This window comes from Kazachstania africana, chromosome 5 (assembly GCF_000304475.1).
Source record: "Kazachstania africana CBS 2517 chromosome 5, complete genome".
Lineage (NCBI taxonomy): Eukaryota > Fungi > Ascomycota > Saccharomycetes > Saccharomycetales > Saccharomycetaceae > Kazachstania > Kazachstania africana.
The window spans coordinates 767,350-793,402 of NC_018944.1; the positions used below are offsets into that span (position 1 = coordinate 767,350).

The 26,053-nt window shown below is 37.1% G+C and overlaps 14 protein-coding genes across 14 annotated transcripts; 9 read left to right on the plus strand and 5 right to left on the minus strand.

Moving 5' to 3' along the window:
• Window positions 1–692: 692 nt before the first annotated feature.
• On the plus strand, window positions 693–1,883 carry ESC2 (Esc2p; the record flags this gene model as incomplete). The annotated part of the gene is made up of 1 exon (XM_003957624.1): window positions 693–1,883. The coding sequence occupies one exon, from the start codon at window positions 693–695 to the stop codon at window positions 1,881–1,883; it is 1,191 nt and encodes a 396-aa protein (XP_003957673.1).
• Window positions 1,884–2,294: 411 nt separating this feature from the next.
• Window positions 2,295–2,561, plus strand: SEM1 (proteasome regulatory particle lid subunit SEM1; the record flags this gene model as incomplete). Its single annotated transcript, XM_003957625.1, has 1 exon — window positions 2,295–2,561. One exon carries the CDS (start codon window positions 2,295–2,297, stop codon window positions 2,559–2,561), a length of 267 nt encoding a protein of 88 aa, XP_003957674.1.
• Window positions 2,562–2,885: 324 nt separating this feature from the next.
• On the plus strand, window positions 2,886–4,190 carry RPT5 (proteasome regulatory particle base subunit RPT5; the record flags this gene model as incomplete). The annotated part of the gene is made up of 1 exon (XM_003957626.1): window positions 2,886–4,190. The coding sequence occupies one exon, from the start codon at window positions 2,886–2,888 to the stop codon at window positions 4,188–4,190; it is 1,305 nt and encodes a 434-aa protein (XP_003957675.1).
• A 109-nt stretch (window positions 4,191–4,299) lies between these two features.
• CDC40 (Cdc40p) lies at window positions 4,300–5,619 on the minus strand (the record flags this gene model as incomplete). The annotated part of the gene is made up of 1 exon (XM_003957627.1): window positions 4,300–5,619. The coding sequence occupies one exon, from the start codon at window positions 5,617–5,619 to the stop codon at window positions 4,300–4,302; it is 1,320 nt and encodes a 439-aa protein (XP_003957676.1).
• A 201-nt stretch (window positions 5,620–5,820) lies between these two features.
• On the minus strand, window positions 5,821–7,698 carry ESF1 (pre-rRNA-processing protein ESF1; the record flags this gene model as incomplete). The annotated part of the gene is made up of 1 exon (XM_003957628.1): window positions 5,821–7,698. One exon carries the CDS (start codon window positions 7,696–7,698, stop codon window positions 5,821–5,823), a length of 1,878 nt encoding a protein of 625 aa, XP_003957677.1.
• Window positions 7,699–7,995: 297 nt separating this feature from the next.
• RIO1 (protein kinase RIO1) lies at window positions 7,996–9,489 on the minus strand (the record flags this gene model as incomplete). The annotated part of the gene is made up of 1 exon (XM_003957629.1): window positions 7,996–9,489. The coding sequence occupies one exon, from the start codon at window positions 9,487–9,489 to the stop codon at window positions 7,996–7,998; it is 1,494 nt and encodes a 497-aa protein (XP_003957678.1).
• Window positions 9,490–9,710: 221 nt separating this feature from the next.
• Window positions 9,711–10,426, plus strand: KEI1 (Kei1p; the record flags this gene model as incomplete). The annotated part of the gene is made up of 2 exons (XM_003957630.1): window positions 9,711–9,740; window positions 9,821–10,426. The coding sequence occupies 2 exons, from the start codon at window positions 9,711–9,713 to the stop codon at window positions 10,424–10,426; spliced, it is 636 nt and encodes a 211-aa protein (XP_003957679.1).
• Window positions 10,427–12,126: 1,700 nt separating this feature from the next.
• KAFR0E03940 (pepsin-like aspartic protease) lies at window positions 12,127–14,043 on the plus strand (the record flags this gene model as incomplete). The annotated part of the gene is made up of 1 exon (XM_003957631.1): window positions 12,127–14,043. One exon carries the CDS (start codon window positions 12,127–12,129, stop codon window positions 14,041–14,043), a length of 1,917 nt encoding a protein of 638 aa, XP_003957680.1.
• A 599-nt stretch (window positions 14,044–14,642) lies between these two features.
• TFC6 (transcription factor TFIIIC subunit TFC6) lies at window positions 14,643–16,883 on the plus strand (the record flags this gene model as incomplete). The annotated part of the gene is made up of 1 exon (XM_003957632.1): window positions 14,643–16,883. The coding sequence occupies one exon, from the start codon at window positions 14,643–14,645 to the stop codon at window positions 16,881–16,883; it is 2,241 nt and encodes a 746-aa protein (XP_003957681.1).
• A 69-nt stretch (window positions 16,884–16,952) lies between these two features.
• On the minus strand, window positions 16,953–18,272 carry UBA4 (Uba4p; the record flags this gene model as incomplete). The annotated part of the gene is made up of 1 exon (XM_003957633.1): window positions 16,953–18,272. The coding sequence occupies one exon, from the start codon at window positions 18,270–18,272 to the stop codon at window positions 16,953–16,955; it is 1,320 nt and encodes a 439-aa protein (XP_003957682.1).
• A 414-nt stretch (window positions 18,273–18,686) lies between these two features.
• BCP1 (protein-transporting protein BCP1) lies at window positions 18,687–19,505 on the plus strand (the record flags this gene model as incomplete). Its single annotated transcript, XM_003957634.1, has 1 exon — window positions 18,687–19,505. One exon carries the CDS (start codon window positions 18,687–18,689, stop codon window positions 19,503–19,505), a length of 819 nt encoding a protein of 272 aa, XP_003957683.1.
• Window positions 19,506–19,857: 352 nt separating this feature from the next.
• EAF1 (Eaf1p) lies at window positions 19,858–22,854 on the plus strand (the record flags this gene model as incomplete). Its single annotated transcript, XM_003957635.1, has 1 exon — window positions 19,858–22,854. One exon carries the CDS (start codon window positions 19,858–19,860, stop codon window positions 22,852–22,854), a length of 2,997 nt encoding a protein of 998 aa, XP_003957684.1.
• A 581-nt stretch (window positions 22,855–23,435) lies between these two features.
• On the minus strand, window positions 23,436–25,070 carry GGA1 (ubiquitin-binding protein; the record flags this gene model as incomplete). Its single annotated transcript, XM_003957636.1, has 1 exon — window positions 23,436–25,070. The coding sequence occupies one exon, from the start codon at window positions 25,068–25,070 to the stop codon at window positions 23,436–23,438; it is 1,635 nt and encodes a 544-aa protein (XP_003957685.1).
• Window positions 25,071–25,683: 613 nt separating this feature from the next.
• CNL1 (Cnl1p) lies at window positions 25,684–26,022 on the plus strand (the record flags this gene model as incomplete). Its single annotated transcript, XM_003957637.1, has 1 exon — window positions 25,684–26,022. One exon carries the CDS (start codon window positions 25,684–25,686, stop codon window positions 26,020–26,022), a length of 339 nt encoding a protein of 112 aa, XP_003957686.1.
• Window positions 26,023–26,053: the final 31 nt, after the last annotated feature.

Consider the following 26,053-nt stretch of genomic DNA (forward strand, 5'->3'; position numbering starts at 1 on the left):
ATCGTATGTACGACCATAGAAGAAGATGCACAGTCGCTATGGTAAATGAGTTAAGATATTTCCGGAAATATTAGAGGACGGTAAAATATGCAGGAGGCGCCACAGTAATGACAAGTGTTTGTTCGTCACATCTTTATTTGTAATCACTGAGTGTTTTATTTGTAAACATAGATTGTTTTATTTGATCACGGGATCTCATAAGAACGGAATGGTATAAATACAACGACAATAAACAAATACTGATTAGATAATGCGTTTTATAGGGTCAAAGAAGCGTAATCTTATAAATAAACATGACAACAGTAAATTCAATTGGTATTTTGTAGTTAGAATTTGAAAGATTGTAGTCTTGAAAGACCGTTTCATACATTCTTCTGTCTTATCAGTACAATGCGTAATCATCATACCTAAATACTTGAGAGTAACTTCTTTGAGAAAACATATGGCATATCGTGTGCATCATCCATTTCTTGGCAATTTGGAATATTAGCCCACTATGTCAAGAATCTGCTAGACATTCGAGTTATATTTTATGAATAGTTCTTCTGTCATGCAAACTCAGGGTCAAAAACTTTAATATGATATGGATTTTTCTAGTGCCTGAAAAAAAAAAAGAATGAGTAACATTCAATGCACTTGGTAATTTTAAAAGGTAGCGACATACATTTAGGAACGTATCATATTGTTCTCTAATGTCAGATAGTTCTTCTTCAAGCGACGATTTTTTCTTAGCTGCTTCTGAAGAGGATGATGAGCCGTTATCTTATGGTAACGCAAGAGAAACCATTATAGATGAGAAAGTAACAGAAACAATAAGAAGCGATGAGAGTTCTGATGATTCAATAATGAAGGAATATGTGAAAAGAAATAGTCTGCGATCCTCTAAGACGGAGCCTTCTGAAGGTAAGAGAGGTGAACCTCGTCGAACATCGAAAAGAACAAGAACTTCGGTAATATCCTCGTCAGCTTCAGATGAATCTTTCTTTTCAGACGGATCTGCAAGTCGAAGCAGCTCACGTTCACCAAGTCCACCAGCTAAGAGACAGAAAAGTTTCATTTCAGAGACAGCTGAAGATTCAGATGAAAATGACGATTTTTTCAAAGAATTAGCCACAGTAGCTCAAAAGAAGAGCGTGACAGGTACTGAATCAGCAGCTAAAAGACCTAAAAGAATATATAATATAAGGTTTATTTCCAAATTAGATGGCTCAATAAATAAAAGTGTCAAAGTCAAAGTACTGGGCAAATTTCCGTTTTCTAAGATTTTACCAGCTGCATTGAAAGGTTTAATTGACGCATACAAGATACCGTCTATTATGTCAGAGATATATGACGTCGAAAATGTCGGTTTATATTGGAACAATGCAAAACTACTAAACTTCATGACATGCGACTCCTTAAGTATACCACTAGCTTTCGAAAATGAAATATCAAACGTTGATATACTGATTGTCTCTAAAGAATTTGGCGAAAAATTGGAAAAATTAGATCAAATGAAAACATTACAGGAAGAAGCAAAACTAGAAAGGCAAGAAGAAATCAAGGATGTTGATGAAGGAGATGATTTCGTCCTGAAAGAGTTCGAAGCAGAATTGCGAGATGTGGCTCCAAGTAACGCCAATCTCTCACTTGATACAGATGGTGAAGATTCTGAGCCATTGATGAAACTTGCTCTTATGGGCCAGGACAATAAAAAGATCTACGTCAATGTCCGAAGTTCTACACAGATCTCCAAGTTGGTAGAATATTATAAGAAGCAAAAAAATTTGGCACGTAATGTAAAGGTTAAACTTTTATTCGATCATGATGAGTTGGATTTAAATGAAACTGTCGGTGACCAAGATATGGAGGACGAAGACATGATTGACGTAGTAGTCGTGTAATTTCAGATGTATTATATATTTAACAAATTTAGAAGTGAGATGAGTCCTTCTTCAATGACACAATCGGCTTTGTTTCATGAGCAGTTCAAAGCGACGCAAATCAATTTCTTCGAACTGCAGCCCACACCGCTAGAATGCATATACAAAACACACATACCATCGAACTGATTTTACCAAGAGATATACACCACTGGTCATACCGACCATTTTGGAGATGCACGTTATCAAAATGCTGTCACTTTAAAATCTTAGGCTGTCTCATCACCTCGAACGACAGTGATGATTTCCAAGATATCGAATTCTCGAGTGGCGAAAAAAAGTGGAAACGAATATACAGGGTATTACAAGAAGGAAGTAGCCATTTAAAAGGTAGTAACAAGATCACCATACCGATATAAGCTACCACGCACAATGAGCACTACCACAGATCCTGTAACGAATAAAGAACCTTCAATTTCCAAGGATTCCGAAGAAATTTTGACGAAGAAGACGCTGGAAGAAGACGATGAATTTGAAGACTTCCCAGTCGATAACTGGCCAAGTAGCGCAACGCTGAGAGAATCCACACAATTACAAGCAAACCTCTGGGAAGAAAATTGGGACGACGTCGAAGTTGACGACGATTTCGCTAATGAATTGAAGAATGAATTAGATAGATATAAGCAGGAACACCAATGAAAACCAACGAAACATCAACGATCTTTTGCACACAAAACAGCAACGGCGGGTATTCACAATCCTGCATCCCAGATATAAACAGTATATATGTTATAGTTCCTCCCCATTTTAAATAATCAAATTGTTAATGATTTACCCGGCATATATGGGCACCAGGTCACGTGCATATATATTTATTTTTTCAATTACAAAGGAAGGGTGGCAAAGTTGGAAATGGTAATCAAAATGTAGCTTATAAGAAAGTCAAGTGAATACGTTCGGATTTAAACAGGAGAATATAGTCCTTGAAATTGACAATAGTTAGTAACATACTCTGGTTGAAATATGGCTACGTTAGAAGAATTAGAGAATAAGACGTCACCGGTTGATGAGGAACTCGATCAAGAGATCTTAAATCTATCTACACAGGAATTACAGACAAGGGCAAAACTTTTAGATAATGAAATTCGTATTTTTAAGTCTGAATTGCAAAGACTGTCCCATGAAAATAACGTTATGATGGAAAAAATTAAAGACAATAAGGAAAAGATCAAGAATAATAAACAACTGCCTTATTTAGTGGCTAATGTCGTAGAAGTCATGGACATGACTGAAATTGAAGATAGAGAAAACAGTGAATCAACTACGCAAGGTGGTAACGTCAATTTAGATAATACAGTGAAGGGTAAAGCCGCTGTGGTAAAAACTTCTTCAAGGCAGACTGTTTTTCTACCTATGGTTGGCCTAGTGGATCCTGATAAGTTGAAACCAAATGATCTAGTTGGTGTTAATAAAGATTCATACCTAGTATTAGATACACTTCCTTCAGAATTCGATTCTCGTGTAAAAGCTATGGAAGTCGACGAAAAACCAACTGAAACATACTCAGACGTTGGTGGATTGGATAAACAGATCGAAGAATTGGTCGAAGCCATCGTATTGCCAATGCAGCGTGCTGACAAATTTAAAGATCTGGGTATCAGAGCTCCAAAAGGTGCTTTAATGTACGGTCCTCCTGGTACCGGTAAAACATTATTAGCTCGTGCTTGTGCAGCTCAAACAAATGCTACTTTCTTGAAATTGGCAGCTCCACAATTAGTTCAAATGTTCATAGGTGAAGGTGCAAAATTAGTTCGTGATGCTTTTGCATTGGCAAAAGAGAAAGCCCCAACGATTATATTTATTGATGAATTAGATGCAATCGGTACAAAACGTTTTGATTCAGAAAAATCTGGTGATAGAGAAGTGCAAAGAACTATGTTGGAACTATTGAATCAATTAGACGGTTTCAGTTCAGATGACCGTGTGAAAGTCCTTGCAGCTACCAATAGAGTGGATGTCTTGGATCCTGCATTATTAAGATCTGGTAGATTGGATAGGAAAATCGAATTCCCACTTCCAACAGAAGATTCAAGAGCTCAAATTTTACAAATTCATTCAAGGAAAATGACCACTGACGATGATATTAACTGGCAAGAATTAGCAAGATCTACTGATGAATTCAACGGTGCGCAACTGAAGGCTGTTACTGTTGAGGCCGGGATGATTGCCCTGAGAAATGGTCAATCTAGTGTGAAACATGAAGACTTTGTCGAAGCTATTGGGGAAGTCCAAGCAAGAAAATCCAAATCTGTTTCATTTTATGCATAAGAGAATAGCCAGTTATGTACTTATATACAATTAAATTATATTTTTGTTCATAATTACATCACGTAAGGGAAGAAGAACAACATCAGATAATTAGTATAATACCACAACATCAGTCTAACATATAAATTGCTCCTACTGGACCGCTACATAATACTTTACTAGTTTCTTGAGGATGCCAGGCCACTTGTGTGATTGGCTTCTTACCGGGGATATTTATATCTTTCAAGGATTTATTCGTATTCCAGTCCCATAGTACTATTTTGCTCCTAGAATCACCGGATAATAAATATCGGCCGTCTGGAGAGAAAGATAACCCAATACTGTAACCTGCTGACTTCTGACCTTTGAAAACCTTGTTTGGATGTTTCTTATATTTCGGCCTCAAACTGTATGAGTAGATTGTATTATCTAGACTTTGAGTGCAAAAATATTTGTGTTCAGGATGTATGCCAATAAAGGGCATTGAATACTGTGTAGTGTCACTGATCTGTTTTATTGGAATATTTATTTGATTTTCCCAAATTCTGACTGTCTTATCTTCAGAAGATGAAATGAATTTTGAACCGTCTGGAAAAAACCGTAGAGATAGTATACTACCCAAGTGGTGATCATATGTTTGAACCAAACCATGCTTGGAAGATTCACGTGTGTCGTAATGTGCTATTTTTGAGTCCGCTAATCCCACGATAAACTCATGGTTATTTGCGGGTCTAAATTCGACACAGTTTGGTGTACTTTTAAACTTTAATCTTTTCTTCACCTGCCCCGTCTCTGTATCCCAGAGTTTAACTGTTTGATCAAAAGAGGATGTAATGAAATTATGCGCATCGTCATTGAAACTCATCGATTTGATAGCTTTTGTATGTCCTCTATAATCCCTAAGAGATTTTCTATCATGATAAAAATCCCAAATCTTTACGATATTATCATTACCACCTGATAAAAATAGATGTCCAGTGTTAGGGATAAACTTCATACATGTAGTTCCACTACTATGTCCCGAGAATTTATATTTTATCCTCTTCGGTAAGTAACACTTGAAAGATAATGGCTTCTTCTTCAAATCAATATCCAAATCGGATGGTACTTCTAAAAGCCTACTCAAATCGCCATCCTCCCCATAAAAGTTTGATGTCTCATCCATATAATCGTTACCAATCTCTTCTTCATTGTCATCCCCAATAATTTCCTCCAAAACAGTAGTACTTTCGGCCTCACTATCTTCTTTATCACCTGAACCATTATCTTCATCACTTGACCAGGCACTCCAAGGTCCATTACTCTTTCGCTGTTGCTTTCTAGCCTTCAGCTCCTGCTTTGTAAAGCGGTATCTTTTTTTTGAGCCAAAAGAGCCCTTAGCATGAACTTCTTCGACTATAGACTCATCAGAAGAGCCAGATCCAGAGCTATATCCTTCTATTAGCACCATCAACCCGAACTATCTGCCTTCTATAGAGTTCACTTGTATAAATTACCATAAGTTAATGCTTCACTAAAATCTGAAATTTTCCGATGCCCGCTTGTTTACATATTATTTTTCAAATCATTCAATTGACCTTATAATTCTATACAGTTACTACTTATAAATACAAATTTGACTCAACAGTCTTTTGAATTTATACATGCCCTATCATACTGAAGTACGATTATTTTGTTTCCCATTTTTCTTTAATTTATTGACAATGTTACTTATAGCATTCTTTCCGTTTTTTGAGGTGCTGGTATCCAGCTTTCTCTTCTTATTTTTACCACCTTTACTTCTTTCTTTAGAACGCTTACTACGCTCATTAAGAATTTGTTTCATCGCATTAGTCTGCTTAAATTCAGGTTGAGATGGATCGATGGCAAAATCATGATCTTCGAAAACTTCTTTGAATCTGGGATCGCTTAAATCTGGCTTGAAATCATCCTCAACAATCTTTTCTTTCCTTTGATATTTACCCTTTTTGCCCTTCTCCTTCTCAGACCTTATAATTTCGTTCAAGTTGAAATGAGCTTTCTTATTCAAGGACTGTTCTGTGTCATCTTCATCTTCTATCATTAATAACTCTAGTTCTGCTTTCGCCTTTGCTGCTTCTTCATTTTCAGTTTCGGCTTTACGAGATTTCTTGTCGTGTAATGATCTCATCTTCTCCTTCTTTTCGTTTTCAGCATCCTTCTTTAGTTGCTTCAATTTATCTTTTCTTGCCTTACGACGCTCCTTTTCTTTACGTCTAACCTTCTCGATCGTAGATTCTTCTTTCTCTTCTTCCGATTCCTTTGCTTCATCAAGACCTGGAGTAAACGTAATTTCCATGTCAACTTCACTTTCACCATCGCTGGCGCCATTAGTACCGAAGTCTAATGATTCACCAACTAGTGCTTTTAATTTATTTTTACTATTTTCATTGACTTCTTCCTCTGATTCATCACTGTCACTGGCCAAATATGCCTTGAAATCCATATCTTCAATTTCCTTTTGAGAAAATGCCCTCTTTGCAACTTCAACTCTATCAGCTGGGGTCTCATCCCACGTTAACTTGACGTTAGAATGTTGTAAAGCGTCGGTACTGAATTGCATTGGTTTATAGTTTTTTGGTAAAGAATTACATTCATCTCTTGGTTCGTCGTCAAATGTCATTCCATCCGGAACGTACCTCAGGTCAAACATGTTGGCTGTGGATTCATATTCTGTACCATCACAATTTTCGTATATGGCACGCGCAGTATCGATGTTATTACAGTATACAACAGCGTAATAGTATCTCAGTCTTTCTAATTGGTATTGACGCAAAGCTTTACTGTCTACATCCTTTTCAGCATCACCTTCCTCGTATAAATCCTTGATATCTACGTCAGAATCAGAATCAAAGTCTTCTTTATGGGATGCTTTCTTTTTATTTTTCTTTTGAAAAAGTTCTTTTGGTGGACCTTCAACTTCTTCACGTTGCAACCTTTCTTTACCAAACTCACTTGGATAAATACAAATTCTACTAATTTTACCCCCTTTTGGAACAAAACTAGAGAAAGTGACCATTAAGTCTGCGGATTTAACATGATCCCAATCTAAGTTAACCACAGCGAGAGTCTTAGAAGCGTCACCCGTTTCAGGCTTGGTATTTTCAATCTCAACTTCAGATTCAACATCACTATCTAATTCTTCCTCTTCAGAATCTTCTGATTCTGAAGAAGTATATTCATCTGAAGAGCTGACATAATCGCTGGGAACTTCGCCACGAGCACGGTCAACCTTGGGTTTTTCTTCTGTCTCTTCAGTATCCTTTTTTTCCTCTTCGTCCTCCTTCTCAAAATATTTCTCGAAATCGTCTAGTTCTTTCTTACTGCCTTCATCTTTTGTTTTTCTACCATATTTATCCACTTTAGCCTTGTTTCTAATTTCCAAATCCCTTTTACTGAATCTACTATCTAACCTAATCTTCAAATGCTTAGTCTTGGCATTTTTGAATTTTGGATCGTTGTAGATTCTTGAAAATCTAGGGTCATCAGACTTCTTTCCTCCTTCAGACATGACTTTAAGGACTTAGTACTATTGTGATATATATTGGTTCCTGCGGATCAATATCTTATAATGAGATGCGATGCGATGAGCTAAATTTTTCACTATTTTTTCATTTTCGACAGAAGCCGACGTGCAGAGCGACTAGCATAAGCAAGCCGATGGATAGACACTATATGATGGAGCTTTCGATGAAGAGACCTTCTCTGGCAACGCTGCTCTCGAGCACTGCAGCGCTGCTCGTTGATATATAGCACCTCGTACAAGGATATGCATTCAGTTTTGTGTATAAACTATATGAAAATCGGTTCATTTTTTAGATTTGGTTTTATTAACCAACTTCTTCTTGATATGCTTTTTCACTTTTGTCTTTCTTTTCTCTCTTTTAGCCTCTTTAGCTTCTTGCTTACGTTGCTTCTTCTCATCCTTATCTTCGTATTTCTTACCCTTCAATTGCCTTGGCTCTTCATCTGAATATAATGCATTATCACTGTCCTCCCCTTCGTCGTCATCGTCGTCGTCTTCACCTCCAACCTCATCACTGCTATCGTCGTCAGTGTCATCTTCTAATTCGTACTGTTCAGATGCAGCAAAGTTCTTTTCGTTGTCATGCGCCAATAAGCTCTTTAACAAATCAAATCTACCTTCTGTGTATCTGTCAAAATCTCTCTCCTCTAAACCATTCAAATTTCTCACCAGATACAAAGATCTGAAAATTTCATCTTCAGCTTCATCTTGCCCAGTGGCTTTTATCGGTAGATTCTGACGAACATAATCCCTTAAATCGTCGCTACTCTTATAATCACCATTAAATTTATCTAGAGTTTCTGAAATAACAAATTGGAAAATGATTCTCTCTGGAAAAATATCTATACCCATTTTCTCAAAATAGAAATTAACGTTCTTAATATCCATTCTTAAAAAATCCAAACTCATAGGATGTTCAGGCTCCACGCTTTGAGAAACATCGATAACGTATAATCTTCCTTGATGTACCAATGTATTATATTCTGATAAATCCGCATGAACCAAATGACAAACTTGGTACAATAATCTTATGTATGCCACTAAAGTGTGATAATAGTGAAAGATCTCTTCTCTATCCTTATATGGATGATCTTTCAAACGTGGAGATGCAAATCCATCACCACGGTTCAAGAATTCCATTACAAGCACATTATTTTTAATTTCAATTGGTTTTGGCGCAGGAATAACTTCACTTTGATAGATTCTCTTTAAATTACGAAATTCCTTTTCTGCCCAAATTTTAATCATCTTTCTTGGATTATGTTGGGATCTAGCATTTCTAAATCTAAATTCACCATCCACATAACGCTCTCTGTCTTTAAAGACAAGAATCGATGTCTTATAAATTTTAATAGCATATTCTTCACGCCTATCGGTGCTATTTTCATCTTTATCTTCCTGAGCACTCAACTCAGAAGGATCTACAGGTACGGACATCTCCTCTTGTACAAGTGTTGGGACTTGACCTGCCGGCCTACCAGTACCTGCAAACGCATGATAGACATTGGCTTCTTTACCCGTACTCAGACATCCGTCAAAACTTGAAATAACACCTCTACTCATCAAAGCCTGTAAAAACTTCATGGTTCTGGGATCAAGAACATTCTCCACAGTGGCCCTATTTGCTTTATCCTTATTAGTCTTACCTCTCGAAAGAGAGAATTCATTTGTCTTAATCTTATGACCATATTTATCCAAAATCTGGTTATTTATATGATCCGAGGAACCTCTCCCCCCAGAAATCTTCAAATTATCAAATTTATCCTCTATCGACATCTCGAACAAGCGATTCTGCTCTATACTATCAAATGTGCTGTGGCTGTTTCACTATCACTCTAATAGTATTCAGCATGCTCATCGCTAAAATTTTTTACGCCTTCACTTTACACTTTCCTATGAAAAAAAACAAAGATGCACATTATACATATTTACCATCACAAGTTAATTGATATCACATTAATCCAGCATCTTCAAAACGTTATCCGCCTATATCACGGATGAGAACGACCTCTTTTAGTTTACCAAAAGTATGTTTTCTCCAATCATTCAATTTACCCGTGTCTTATTGCCAAAATTACTAACATATCTATTCTCATATTTGATCCAGTCCTTTCTAGGTGTACTGCCATTATATCTAGCCGTCGAGATAGTATTAGGTATAACAGCATTCAACAAGGTCAGTGGTGCCTTTGGTATTTTAGCGTTATTCACTGGCCATCCATTGGCGTTTATGCAATGGGTTTTCTATTTATGGTCAACTGTCACCTTGTTCGTCTTTGCGCAAGGTTTATTTGAAATCCATAAACCAAATATTTTAACGTTTTCACAGATATTTGTCTTTTACTCCATCGACACACTGTGCAATTGCTTTTTCACACTATGGTTTACTGGTGACTGGTTTAATGTCGAGAGTCAAACTGAAGCTGCAGTTGGATCCACTATAACGAAACGTACCGAAGATATATCAAGTCAAGGTGCCTCACAAGGTTACGAATACAGTATGACAATTTTTATCACGTTAACTTCTTTAGTCTTTAGATTCTATTTCAATTTTATCTTAGCCTCATTTGTTCAAGAACTGTTACGCCATCCAAAATATATGTTTGATCAAGATGACATTGAACAAGATTTGAAAAATAAGTCAATTTGGAAAAGATGGTGGCTCAAATGTCAGAAGAGTTGTTACAAATTGTGTAAAAATCTACTAGCTTGAATCAGACCCCAAATTATATTGTGTAGGTAGTTTATTTAGTGATAATAGATGAATGATAGAAACTGAATATAGCAATGTAAAGGTCGAGGCCCGCAGGCCCAGGAAGTGAGGTGCAGAAATAATATTTTACTACTGCCAAAACCAGTGTCGGACGTCCTATCTCCATATGGTTGTACCAAACCTCTAATATGAGCGCCACTAGTGATCGTGGATACCCATCTGCATACAATGGAATGAGTCCTAAATCCCACTCAATTTATGAAATTGAAAATAAAATTTGACCCCAGTTGTGGCTCACAAAAACCCAATTTTTTTTCTAGATCTTTAACATTTTTATGGTATACAACTTAAAATATAATTAAAAGATGAGTATTGCTCTCATTATTTCTCGATTAGGAAGTCTAAGTGGCGAAATTTTGAATTCAGTTGGTAACAAGTGCTCTTGTGGGATAGAAGAAACTTTCATTTACTTAATACAAATTACCTTTTAAAAGTGTAAAAGATCATGCAATATTTTTACCTCGGATACTTACGTAGCGTATTGATACATAATTTAGTATCTAGATAATAGTGTTCTTACTGCAAAGTTGCATGCATTTTCTTTTCTTTTTTTTGCTGTATGGAAATGACGAAATGTTCGAACCCCATGTCAGTTTCTGCATCCAGTATAATCTTGTTAAAATCTTTTCTTTGAAGAACTGGAAATCTATAGCGAGAAATGGGTAACTCTGCGAGACTCCATGAGATTTTTACATGAAATAAGCTTCTTAAGTTCGCAAGCAACAGAAAAGAAAGAAAGCATCGTTCGTATAACCATCACAGTTCCGTAAGCGGTAACGTCAAGACTACTGGAGACCAAAAGGACGTCATAACAGTTACCGCAACAAGCCGTAGGCAACCTTTATCATAGTAACCATAGCCTACACACTCTATTCACCCTCTAAAAGAGAAGAAATGAAATTTCTCTAATGCCCAAGCAATATTCTGAAACCCTGCATGTAAAAAGAAAGAAGAATCTACACTACATCCCACTACTGCTGCGCCGTCTCGAGCAGCTGTCAAAGTTGTGCATGTCTCATGTATGAAAGCGCTTTTTCTTTTTGCCTGCTTGCTCATTGTGTCCTCGACCGCTCCACGCGTTTCGTGCGTCGAACTCTGTGGGAGGCCCTCAAGGTTTTTTCCATTGTCTGCGCCAAGAACTGTTCCTCCCAGAGCTCGAAGAAAAAAGAAACTGAGTTATTTGCTCTGGCTCAGAAAGGCCCGAACCCCAGTTGGTTCCTCAAAAAAGAAATGACATATAGTCTTCAATGTGACAGCGGCATGCAACAAAAGAAATGTCATTGCAGAAAAGTACTTTGATGTATACCATTTTGGGAAACCTGATCATTAGTATGTCGATGGTAAAAGAAATGTAGTTGCAGAAAAGCACATAAATGCATACCACTTTGGGAAGCCTAATAGTTAGTGTGTCGACAGTAAAAGAAATTTAGCTGCAAAAAGTACATAGATGTATGCCACTTTGGGAAGCCTAATCGTTACTACGCCTATTGTAAAAGAAATGATCTTGAAAAGATATCTCATTGCTATCTCGACAACATATATAAATAGAGGTGAAAATTCATATTCGATTCAATAATCCTCTCTTGTATTTATTTATTATTATCTACAAAATCATCAAACAAAACAAACAATAATTAAGGATGAAAGCTTCACTCGTTTCAGTTTCATCTGTCGCTCTTTTTTCAAGTTTAAAGGCTGCTGCTGCGGAAGCCCCAGGCTTTGTCGGTGTTCAGTTCAGTAAACGTTATGGTAAATCCATCAGTGATTCTAGTCTTGCAAAGGGTAACTTAGTCAAGAGAAGTTCCGGTACTGACGAAGTTGAATTGATCAACGAATCCGTTTTCTACGCCATCGACATGGAAATTGGTACTCCAAAACAAAGTGTTACTGTCTTAGTCGACACTGGTTCTTCCGATTTCTGGGTTCCAAGTAGTACTAACCCATACTGTGAATCTAAGAGTGCTACTTCCACAATTGCTTCATCAGATTTAATTGATTGTACTACATATGGTACCTTCAGCGTCTCAGATTCTTCCTCTTTTGTGTACAACAACACAGATTTTCAAACTCAATACGCTGATGGTTCTTCTGCTACTGGTTTCTGGGGTCATGACGTTGTCGATTTCGGTGGTCAAGAACTATCCGACATCTCAATTGCCGTCGCTGATCAAACTGACTCTTCATTCGGGGTATTAGGTATCGGTTTAACTGGTTTAGAATCAACTTACTCTGGTTCCGCTGCCGCTTCTTCCTCTACCGGTAGATACCAATACGATAACTTCCCTATCAGGTTAGTCCAAGAAAATGTCATTCAAGCTAACGCATACTCATTGTATTTAGACCCAGCTACTGGCAGCTCAGGTACTATCCTTTTCGGTGGTGTCGATCACAACAAGTACTCTGGTGACTTAAATACTATCCCATTGATCAATACTTTAGAAGCTAACGGTTACACCTCTCCTATCAAGTTACAAGTTACACTAAACGGTTTAGGTGTCTCTGATGGTAGTTCCACAAGCACTGTTACCACAACCCAAATTCCTGCCTTATTAGATTCTGGTACTACTTTAACATACTTACCAACAGCTATGTTTGACTTACTTGCTGAACAAATCGGTGCTACCTATTCTTCTACTTCCAACGGTTATGTCTTATCATGCGCCAACGTCGATGAAGATAGTATGATTGTATATGATTTCGGTGGTTTCCAAATCCAAACTCCATTAGCTGGTTCCCTTTATCAATTAAGCGATGACCAATGTGAACTCGCAATCGGTTCGACTTCCTCCTCCTATGCAACATTAGGTGATCTTTTCTTAACTCACGCTTACGTTGTCTACGATTTAGACAACAAAGAAATCTCCATGGCTCAAATTAATTACAATGCCACTACCGAAGACATTGAAATCATTTCCGATTCTGTCCCAGGCGCTACTAAGGCTGCTGGATACTACAATACATGGACTACTAGTGAGTCTATTACCGCTGGTGGTAACATTTTCACTCTAACTAATGGTGTTGCTAAGGCTATCGAAACAGCTGTACCTGACGTTTCCTATCAAACATCTAGTACCACCACAGTATCCAGTTACAATGATGCTTCTGTTACCACATCACCAACCTCAAGCACTACAACTGTCACATCTTCTTCTGAGACACCTTCTTCCGACACAACTTCATCATCAACCTCAAGCACCACAACTGTCACACTTTCCTCCAGCGCATACTCCTCACCAATCTCGAGCGTTACAACTGTCACACTTTCTTCCGACGCATCTTCATCATTCTTCACATCCGATGTTGTCACCAAGGTAAATGTCACATCCTCTCAAAATTCTTCATCTGTTCCAACAGTTTTAGCATCTGCAACACTTTCTTCTATTGCACCTTCATCATCCCTCACTTCTGATATTGTCACCAAGGTGAGCTCCACATCCTCTCAAACTTCTTCTTCATCTATTGCAACAGTTTTAGCATCTGCTAATGGTGCCGCTCAATTCGGTGCATCCCACTTATTAGCTCCTCTATTCATTTTCATCTCCTCAATTATATTCTGAGGGCAACACTGCATACTTCCATATCCTTATGAACGCTACGATACTTATCCTTACGTTTATAGATTTCTTTTTAGACTTATTTCTATGACATTATATTTTTATATATATCAGAAAAAGATAACTGTTCTATTAAACCAAATAAGTTACCAATCTAGTTTTACCTTTTAGTAGATTATTACGTTCACACCTGCGACTCCATACAGGAACTACGATATGATTGCGAACATATCCAACATGCTCGCATCTTCAAAGTTCACAACAGCTCGGCAACCCATGTATAACGTAATAAAAACACCAATATATCTATGCCCTTTTTATATATCATAATCTAGCAGAACATAACCACGAAACTGCTATACATAGTGCTCAATCTATCTATTCTTAATACAAGTTAACTTTACTGACACCACGACAGTTGACCGGGTAATACGTGATTCTTCTTCCATTCGAAATCAGGGAGAAGCAAAAAAAAATAAAAGCTCCAATACACGAGAATTGAATAAACATTGACAATGTAAATAATAGAGAGATTTGCAATTTGCGATCTGGCGGGACAGAAAGTGAGGATAGCAATTTTCTAATAGCAACTTTGACAAGAAATGTCTACAGAGACTCCCAAAAAGCGTAGAGGTAGACCAAGAAAAAATGACATATCAACTTCAGATAAAGATAGTGCCAATAAATCTGTGAAAAAAGGTAGAGGTAGACCTAAAAAAGTGGCATCATCTGAAAAAACTTTTGCTGGAACTACAATAGAAGCTTTACTTGCTACTGCCTCCAAACGTAGAGATGGTAGTCAATCCACAAATGGTGAGATCATTGAAATTCCTGATGCTGCTGTGGCATTGAAAAATGCTATAAGTGACTATAACCCACTTGAAGAGGGGAACTCACAGGAAATTTTGGAACAAAGGAGCAGAAATGAGAACGCTGAAGCAGAAGCTTCTAATGGTACAACTGTTAGAAGGCCCAGAAGAGCCGCCTCCAGAAGCCCTCTTTATGCGGGAGTACGTAACCTTGCAGGCATTGTTAGTACAGCTAACGCAGATGAAGAATTCGTATTATCAGAAGCAGATGCAGAGGCAGGGGAAGAAATAGATGATTATAAAGAAACAAGCGATGCCGAAGTTGACTTCAATGACGACATTGACATTGAGCTGGAAAACGATGAGGAAGAACCCAAATATTTGAAAAATAAGACAAGGAAAACGAAAAAAGCCAGAGCGAATGCAAAGAAGGAATCTACATCGAAAGGATCAAGCCCAGGTATCTCTAAGCTGAGCTCTAAAAATCGGACTATTAGATCATTAAAGGATTTAAGCTCAGCAAGAGACAAAATTGAAAGAATATATGGGCTGAACAGAGAGAAATTACTTCGCTTGGCAAAAGTAAAAGAGGGCTTTGAAACATGCCTCTTCAGCTTTCCAAACGAAAAGATTCAACCTGATTCATCCTATTCTTTGAATATTATTCCTCCATGTAGGAAATATTCAGTTTTTGAAAAAATACAAAAGAATCTTCAAAGAAACTTTCATGATATAGATGAAAAGGAATTTGACGAACTATTCAAATTTAGAGTGTCGCCCCTTGATATTGTTGTGGGTGATACAGAAATACGTTTGAAAACGCATGAGAAATCAGATTTTCCTGTTTTCGCAAATTCTACAAGGAAAGGTTTTTTTATAAATAGTGGTGGATTAGTCACTGATATGGCTTGGCTAGCACCAAATGAAGATGACGACTCTCAATATCTGGCTGTTTCAATTTCCCAATATCTGGATGATCCGTCCGGAGAACGTTTACAAGGGTTCGAGAAAGAGGAGCATGTGTCATGTGTCATCATCTATAAAATAACTTTTTCGACCTTGCAAATTTCGAGAGTACAAACAATCGTTCATCCATTTGGTGAAATATGGAATCTAAAATGGCATGAAGGTTATCATTCAAAAACAGCTCTGGGTCTTCTAGGATTTGTCTGTCAAAATGGGGGCGTTAAATTTATAGAAATTTTTGCTTCTGGTAGTGATGAGAACAAATTCGTTTACTACGTTGAATCTGCGCTTACAATTTCACTGCCAAGTACGCTTATTACATGTTTCGATTTTTTATCTCCAGAAGTCATCGTATGTGGGTTCAAGAATGGATTCGTTGCAGAATTCGATCTATCCGACGAGAAAAATATCCCATCATATTACCATAAAGTGCATGAATCGTATATTATCTCAATTTCTGTCGGTTATTCCGAATCTGAAAATCCGGTAGTGGGCACTATATCCATAGATGGCTATTTCTGTGTTTTTGATTCACGAGATATATTTACTACTAAATGCAATGTTGGTAGATTTCGTGGAGGCAATATAGTCCCTTTAACATACTGTGCTCCATTGGACTCTTTCGTCTTTTCAGACCAAGGAAATTCGTTAAGATGTGTCGTACCACGAGCACTATTTGCTTCACACCAGATAAATTCAAGGGAAACCACGGTAACGTCAGCTGGTGCATCTAGACTGCACCCGTTGATATTATCAAGTGCCTCCGATGGTACCTTATACGTGGACAATATAGCAAGAAGACTGTTGACAGGTGTCAAAAATGTTTCCAATACACATAAATCATTGAAGCTATGGCGTTGGGATTATGACAGATCTACCGGCAAATATAGATTGGATCATAATTATGAAGTTTTCAAATCAACGTCGAATGATGTTAGTAAGATTAAGATCGACGCCCCCGGGATAAATATATCTTGTGTCAAATGGAACGAGTCATCAAAAGGAGGAAATTTTTATGCTTTTGCAAACAATGCTGGTATATTAACCATTGAGTGCTTGGAGGGGTAGTTTTTAACATCATTGCATAACTGAAATTATTTACTTTTATATATTTCAATGTATTTGTAACAATAAATCTTAGTATTTAGGTATTGATGAATCCACTTCATCAATATATCTGAAAAATCCACCTTGGATATCTTTGACATTGGGGAGTTTGAATTCATCTTTCAGAAGTCTAGTAGCTAGTTGCGAGTCATTACCATAACGACACAAGACCAATACTTCACTATCCTCTTTAATGGAAGGAATTTCCTTTTGTAGTTCTGCCATTGACCCATGCATATCTTTTAATTTCTTGACAGGAATATTGAATGCATCAGGAAAATGAGAAATTTCGTAGTGATGACTGGGTCTAACATCCAATAAAACGTAGTCTTGAGTTGTACGGTCGTAATATTCATCTTTAAATTTATTAACAGTGATTCTTTCATCTGGAGAACAAACATTATAATTTCTAGATCCACAGAATAACTCATAATTGATTTCGCCGGATTCAATTGCAGCCCTTGTGATTGAACGATTATCACCACAGCATATACACTTGGATTGTCTTCCTCTCATTTTAAAAGTACGCAGTGTTTGCTGAGGGAAACCTGAGTATAATGTTAAAAATGGCTGGAAGTTTTCTGGTGTATAAATACCTATGATGAGCTTTATTGCTTCTACAGCCATCATTGTACCGACTAATCCAATACAGGGCCCAATGACGCCGCCCTCCTGACAGGATGAAACTGACATTGGATTTGGCGGGATTGGGTAAAAACACCTATAGCAGGGACCGGTATTATTGAAGTTTAAGACAGTCAATTGACCTTCTGTGCCTAACCCAGAAGCTGATACCACAGTAATGCCTAAATTTACTGCAACATCAGAAATTAAGTATCTGGTCAATGGTGTATCAGTACAGTCTAAGACGTAGTCGTAGCCATCAAAAATATCAAAGGCATTTGAATAATTTAGTCTTACTGGATAAGTAACTACGTTCACATGAGGATTCAACTTATTCAAGACTGCTTTAGCTGACTCACATTTCAACATGCCAACTTTAGTCGAATCATGTAGAACTTGTCTGTGTAAATTTGATGTATCGACGATGTCATTGTCTACAATGCCAATTTGACCAATACCGGCACCTGCTAAATAAGGTAAGGCAGGACATCCCAGGCCACCTGCGCCCACTACCAAGACCTTTGAATTTTTCAATCTGACCTGCCCTTGTACACCTCCTGTGTCTTCTACGATCATCTGTCTACCATACCGTCTATATTCTTCTAATGACAACGGATATTCTTGCACTGTGGTAGGTTGAGACTCAACCTGTCTCCGCAATCTAGCGTTTTCCAATTTTAATGCAGCTAATTCATTAATCAGATCCTGATTTACTTCACTAACCATACTGGAAGAGATTACCGTTGCTTGTCTAGAATTAGTAAGCCTCGTGATGAATTTTAAGAACTTTTTTTTTTCTACATATATATATATATATACTCATCGCAAGAAAAAGAAACGTCATTGTTGCTACTGTCATAGTAACAACTACTGTATCTTTCAGGAACAGCTAAGGGCTGTCGTTGTACCTGCTATATCGATTGGAATTGACCCAAAACATAGCCAAAAAACTGTCAACAGTTAGAGTTATTTGTCTTGCAAAGGACTACAAAGTACTTCTTGTTTTCACTTGGCATGCTGAAATTTTTTTCTTGACAAATTTGGCGATGAGCATGAAATTTAGAAATTTTTGATATGTAAAGAGCTTGGTGTTCTCAGCTAACAGTCCAAGAAAGAATCACATTTTGCCAAGAGGGGACAATGGTGCAAGCTATAAAACTAAGTGAGTTGACTAACAGAAAAAGAGCCAACGAGGAGGGTGACGTAGAGGATGACTCCGAAATTGATATTAGCAGCACAGATTCTGAAAATGAAGAAGCTGAAGGCAATGAGGAAGAAATTGTTAACATCGACTTTGACTTCTATAATGGCAATTCAGAGGTTGATTTCCATGCTTTAAAAAATCTTTCACGTCAACTGTTTGGCCCACAGGAAAGTAACCGGATCCAACTAAGTGCGTTGGCCGATTTGATGTTAGCCTCTCCTATGACTACCATCAAAACGGACGGAACAGAATCCGATCCTTATTGTTTTCTTTCTTTGATTAATTATAATGAGAATCGTGATAGCGACTATGCTAAATATTTGAAGAAAGTGGATCCGAAATTAATGACTTTCTTACAAACAGTAGATGGTAACGTGAACAAGAAATGTGCACTAGTTCTTAGTGAGCGTCTGATTAACATGCCCGCTGAAGTGGTACCTCCACTATATAAGATTACATTAGAAGACGCTTCTAACGTATTGGACAACAACCACTACGACTTCTATGTTATTGTTAGCAGAAAATACGAGGTAAACTTCGATATGGATGAAGACGAGGAAAGGAGATCCAAGAAAAGAGTGAAGAATGATGAAATTGACTACTTCCATGAAGAAGACAGATTTTTTGAAAGAAATGCCAAACTTCACTTCCAATCACCGGCTAAAAAAGGTATAATAAGCACCTACACAGTCATGGACCATGACGGACTTCTCAAGAGTCTCACTGAGCTCGAAGAGGAGATTGCTAAATGGTAGTCAACTGGACATACTGGATCCACAAGCAATTCATATATGTAATTAATCTGCACGTGATTTGTTCACGTGATCTTAAATAACTTTACACGAAACTCACTTCCTACGAACGTCACCAATTTCAATGATTTGTTCAATTAGAATATGGATTTGTTTATAGTGATGAATGAGCTTCTATAGAGGAAAGAAGAGCATTTAAAAGGCTCTGAAAGAACCTTTCTATATTACAACAGTGGGTACAATTAACGTAAAACCCTGCTACTTTTTTTTTCCCTTCAAATTCTTTGCTTGGTTTGATTATAGGATTTCATTGAAATTGCAACAAGCAAAATTCCAGATATAGAAGAGCGTCCAAATGTCATCACGATCTTCTTCCCCCTTAAATAGGCCAGCATCTGCCAGCTCACAAATAGGGTTCAACAAGAAAGAAAGTGAAATGCTTACAGCTCGAAAAGAAGAGCTATCGGCTCTTCGTACATCCAAATTAATTGAATTGTATTGCGTATCAAGGATAGATGATGTGATTAGAATTACAGATGGAGATCAATTCAAAGAACAGATAGATTCATTTCTGGAAAAAAATGACATCAAGAAAGGCATGCGGTTCCAACCAAATACCCTCCCAATACCGACATGTGTACAATTACAAACGTTGACGGAAAACCATCGCTCCAAGTCAGATCCATCAAGGCTCTCCACTATGAATGAAACAAGGAAAAGAAGTATTGCCGCGGCAAAAGATCATGCCCTACCAATAATTAAGAAAACTAAGAGTCAAAGTACTGGGGAAATTGAACAGAGGACAATTATTAAGGAAGAAATACCAGGTATCGAAAGATCCATGATTAAGCTTGATAAAGCTGTAAAGGATACAAAAAAGCCGGTTTCAATTGAGACCAGCGTACATGTAAATAAGAATGAGAGTGCAAAGAGGCCGATTTCAAAAATTGAACAAGTCGATGAGGAACCCTTAAAGAAAAAGACTAAATCCACTTTTGACGTCGACTTAAGAAATAAAGATGGTAGATCTATGGACCGTAGCCCTTCTCCCATGCCTGTGCACGAAAACTTCAAATATCCATCATATTCAGCTGAATCAAGCACATATCCTGCTAATACAACTCCTATAGACACAGCCAGAAAATATCGAAACAAATTGGCGATTAAACTTACAAAAAGGCCAGAAAATGTATCAGATTTCTATATTGAAAATAACATAAATTCCAAAGATCAAATCTACCTGCTATTAAAGGAAAATGCCCCATCAAAAGTGGCGCAAGGAATACCGTTGGCGGAACTAAAGTACATGGCACAGACTCTACCGTTGGTTAATCTAATACCTAGAGCACACAAGGTTTTAACGACCGATATAATGAATGATGCATTAAATGAGGCGAGGATAACAGTGGTAAGTTCAAGAATCGAGGAATTGAGAAGGTTGGGTCTTTGGTCGTTGAGACAACCCATAAAATTTGTTGATCCATGGAACCGAAGTGCAACTCACCGTTCTATATTATTAGACGAAGCAAAATGGATGTATGAAGATTTCAAGGAGGGGCGCCAGTATAAAATTGCAATATGCACCACAATTGCTCAGGGGATAATGGATTATTGGAATTATGGTAAGGTATGCTGTGTCAATGTAAAGCCTCATACGTTTGAGAATAATGAATTTATAGACAGAGGACAGGATACAGATGCTGTTGAAAATGATGATAATAAGAGTAACGATGTGGTGGAATTAGAAGTTGAAACCACAGAGACCATCACAGCTGCTGAAGAAGTTGAAGGAAATGTAACTCCCCGTGAAGATACAATAGAATCCCAAGAAAAAGAAGATAAAGAAGAGAAAGAACAAGAGGAAGAGGAAGAGGAAGAGGGAGAAAACGAGGGAGAACAAGAGGAGGAAAATTTCATTGATATAAGTCTTTTACTCAAAAGACCAGACCCTACATCAGAGATTCTTCCTCACACATTTCCAACTGAGATACAGCCGGAAGAATATAAAGCAATTTTAAATTCTAGAGAGAGCAACCCATTCAAATTGAATGTCAACGGAAAGGACTTAACACTAACTGAAAATAATATAGCAGAAGGTTTCCCTCTTTACTCAGGAATTCCTACGTCAGAGGAAAGGCTAGATAATATTAATAACTTACCTTTTGCTACCATCTCCAAATCTATAATGACACTAGAGGATGATGGGTTTTATAAATTGGTAGAAAGACAAGTAATTGATGATGAACAATCTCTGGTACAGCTAAGTAAAAGAAGAGGAATGTTCTATGGAAATAGAAGAAGCCATTATCTTAGACCGCCTCCAGTTCCATCATTACGTTATTTACAGAATCGTACGCCGACAATTTGGTTGCCTGAAGATGATCAAGAATTGGTCAAGAATATTAATACTTACGCCTATAACTGGGAATTGATCAGTGCACATATGACTCATAGATCGACCAGGTCATATATGTCTAACATCGAAAGAAGAACGCCTTGGCAATGCTTCGAAAGATTTGTACAACTTAATGAACGCTTCAATTTTAATGATTTGAAAGGTCCAAGGGCACACAATGCACAACAATGGCTTATGGAAGCTCATAAATTTCAACAAAGGCAAAATAGAAGAATTTCTCCCTTGGGTGTTGGAACTGAATCCATTCAACGAGGGCATAAGAGACTTCGTTGGGCAAGCATGTTTGAAGCAATGAGGAGATGTATCAAGAAAAGAGAAAATGCTCCTCGTCCAAACCCTACTCAACCTAGAAAACCTTTGGATACCAAGAATATGAAAGTTCCAACTCCTGCAGAAATGTCACAGCTAAAGGCACAAAGAGACGAGTCCTTGCGGAGAGATATTCAACTGAGAAGAAGTGCTAAGAGTAGATTACAGCAAAAGCAAATACAGGCCGCACAGCAAGTGCAACCTAGGGCAAACTCGAGGGTCCCTTTAAATAATAAACCAGATTCATCGAGTAATACACCAACACCGGTACAAAAGAGTGCAGATCCCCAAGCTGCAGTAGGAACAACGCATCCATCAGAACGTGAAATTATAGAATCATACTCTAGGAAAATTTTAGCTCAAAAACCAGAGCTGTCCCTGGAAACTGCACTTAAGGCAGCAGAAAATTACTATAAATCGTTTAAGGAGCAACAAATGCTAATGGTACAACAACAAAAACAGCTGCAGCAACAGCAACAGCTCTCAGCTAGAAATAGCGTAAAAAATAATGACAAGCAAAATCCAAAAGTAAATATACAAACCTCGCCAAATGTTAATAATAGTGGGGTTTCATCAAAAATTCAATCTCCTACCCCCGGTGAAATTTTGCAAAGGCTTCAGAAATGAAGCATTTTGATTCGATGCACTCGATTTCATGAAATAATTTCAAATATTTCATGAAGGGGACGAACAGACAATAGGTGCATTCATTACAAGTCACATACATCATATAGACGTTTTTCTAGTTATGAACCCGGAGTATTGTTCATGCAACTTTCTTTCAAAAATGAAAAAGTTCAGTGAGCTGAACCATACTTTCAGAAAATCCTCAAATGGAAGCTCAGCACTACTAGTAAACTTACTTCTAGTTTATAATATGTATTATTTACAAATTAAGCTCTATTCTTTCTATTAACTCTAAAACAAAACTATGAAAACGAATTTCTATTCCAGATGCTTGCGTAGCTATTCGATATTTTGTTATTAGATAGCTTCTAGATAGTAGTAGTATAAGATGCTTGGAGTTAAGTACGATGTTCCCAAGATACACATTAACAATGTTATATGTAGTAAAGAAGTGTTAAGCTTTTTGACTTATTAAGATAATCGGAAGGTCAGCAGTCAATTTTCTAAGCATTTAACGTTTAAACTAGGTTTATATGAAGGTTATATAAGATACAAAATGTGACAACAAGTATTTAAATTCATTATAACGCGGGGAAAGTGAAGACGGCAGTCTCTTCGATTGGATTGTTAGCAATTTTATAGTTAACTTTCCATTTGATTTTCAATGGTTTGCCTGCAGCTTTTGGTACATTATCAATATTGGCCTCTTGAGATATACCACTGTTTGTATGTGGTACCATTTCATTGTCTGATTGAGGCAATAAAGTTAACTTCATAGATTTTGGTACAGCAATGAGGAAAGTTAAATCTGTCAATTTATCATTAGATAGATTTGAGAAGTAGATTTTGCTATTTACAGTTGAATCAGATAATCTTTTATTTTCTGCTTCAATTTTCAAAGTTGCTGATTGATTAATAAGGATTCTAGAAGAAGTACCAGTCGAAGTGAAGTCTCCGAATAAGTCAAGAGAGTCGTTGTTATCGTCTAATTTGATACCACCCGCTAGACTTAGAGAGTTATTGTTGGTATCATTTTTCGGAGAAGATGGTGAAGACGATAAAGTTAAATCACCTAATAAATCTATCACATCACCAGTATTAGTAGTAGATGATGCATTAGGAGTTGGTGATGGGGATGTGACGCCTAGATCATCACCAAAGTCAATTAAATTGATTTCATTAGCCAAAGCTCCCGAATTTGATTGCATCATAGAACCTGTGGACATTGCTTGAGGGTTGATTTGTTGAGCAGCGGTAACATTACCATTTCTTAAAAGGCTGTACTTCTCTAATAACTGGTTCACATTGTCGTTAAATTTCAATAGATCTTGAACCAAATCATCATCGTCATGCTCTTCCTCAATAATCTTTTGAAATTTTGGTTGAGCATTTTTCAATGCAGCGTACAGTTCTTCAGCGGTTTCATTATCATTCATATCATCCGAAGAGCTTAACATTTCATTCAACAAGTCAGCTTTACGTTTCAATTTATTCAACTCGTTATTAACACTTTGTTTTGCCTTGACAATATTGTCTTCTTTGAAGCCAGCCATGACTTTCATCAACTTGTTTGCCTCTTTAAGATCATCTGGTCTACCGCTTCTGATCAATTCCTCCAACTTAGCAGCTTGAACAATTTCTTGCTCCTTTTGGATTTCACTTGGTGTTTTCAATTGATCTGTAGGTCTCATGACAGCGAGATTGTCAGATTGAATCTTTGGGAAGATGTAGCCTTTATATTTCAAGAGCCTTCTCATATCTCTAATATAATTCATTTCATCTTTATATTCAGATAGTTTACAGATAGTTTGATACCACTCTTCAATGGCAGTCAAAATCAACCTTTGTACTTTCGAATATCTTAAAGGTGGATGTTCAGGAAATCTCTTGACTAATTCATTTAAAAATGCCTTTCTAGATATTTGTAAATGTAATGGATAACCACAATTTTTCACTAGAACATCTAACAACGCTAGGGCAAAAACAGCAGTGTGAGTATCTCTGTTGTTGATCAATTTAACAATGGCCTTTGATGCATCGTAAGCAGCACCACCTTGTTTTTCATTGATGTAATCAGCAATATCCAGATTCAAAGCCAGATCTGGCTCAGGTAGCGACATTCTACAAGCCCTATTGATTTTTCTCAATAGGGGATTACCAACAGGCTGTGGTCTCCTAACAGGACCGTCTTCCAAATAAATACCGTATGAAGACATCACCGATGCAATAATAATACGGTCTCTTAGCTCTTAAATACGCTCTTTCTAAAAGCAAAGCAGCTAATGGGCTGTTCTTTCAATGTGAGTATTTCAGTTAATGGGTTCAATATGATTTTTCCTTTTTGCAAAATTCAAAAATTTGAAAAAAATGATATTAGTTGTATATAGGGTTTGACACCAAAAAGGCTAAGCAATTCCGCCAGTTTGAGGCATTTGGAGACATTATCACGGTTTGTGGTGTGTTTTAACGGATTCAGGAGGTCAATATTGTGTTTGGTATGTTGTTTGAATGGCGTGAGTTCTGAGCGTTGTAGGATTGTCTGGCGAAGCCTCCAGAAGTAAGCTGGTTAGTGGTATATTACGGTGTATAAGAGACTGCATGTCACAGTGACTGCTTGGAACGTTACTAGGTGTTCTGTAACGGTCCCTAGAGATAGATATTGTGAGCTAGGTTGTATTTTGATGCGAAATTTGGGATATTATCCGCTACTAATCAAGTCCATATGGCTCAGTCACGGTTCACTATGTCATTATGCTTTATAAGAACTTGTGCTTCTCCATTGCAAAAGATACTAACAATTTCTACTTCTATTTCCAACTAGTTGTCTACATGTCGGAGGATGCTGCTTCTGAAAATGTTGATCCACTAAATATCAATAAATTAAGCGTCGATTATGACTACTTATTGTACAAAATAAGTGACCATGTTCAGTCAATTCAATTAGACGTAAAAGAAATATGTGAAAAGCAGTACGGTTTGATCAATAACGAAATTATACTCAATGTAATTGATGAAAACATCAAGAATTTCAAAATCTTATTACAAAAATGTGAAGACCTGGAGAATTATTTCGATATGCTTGATCAAATTGGAGTAATTGCAGAATCATTTAAAGAAAGAATTAAACAAATATCCATAGAATATAAAAAGGTTAAAAAATCACATTGAATAGAATCTTTTTCATATACATATATATGTA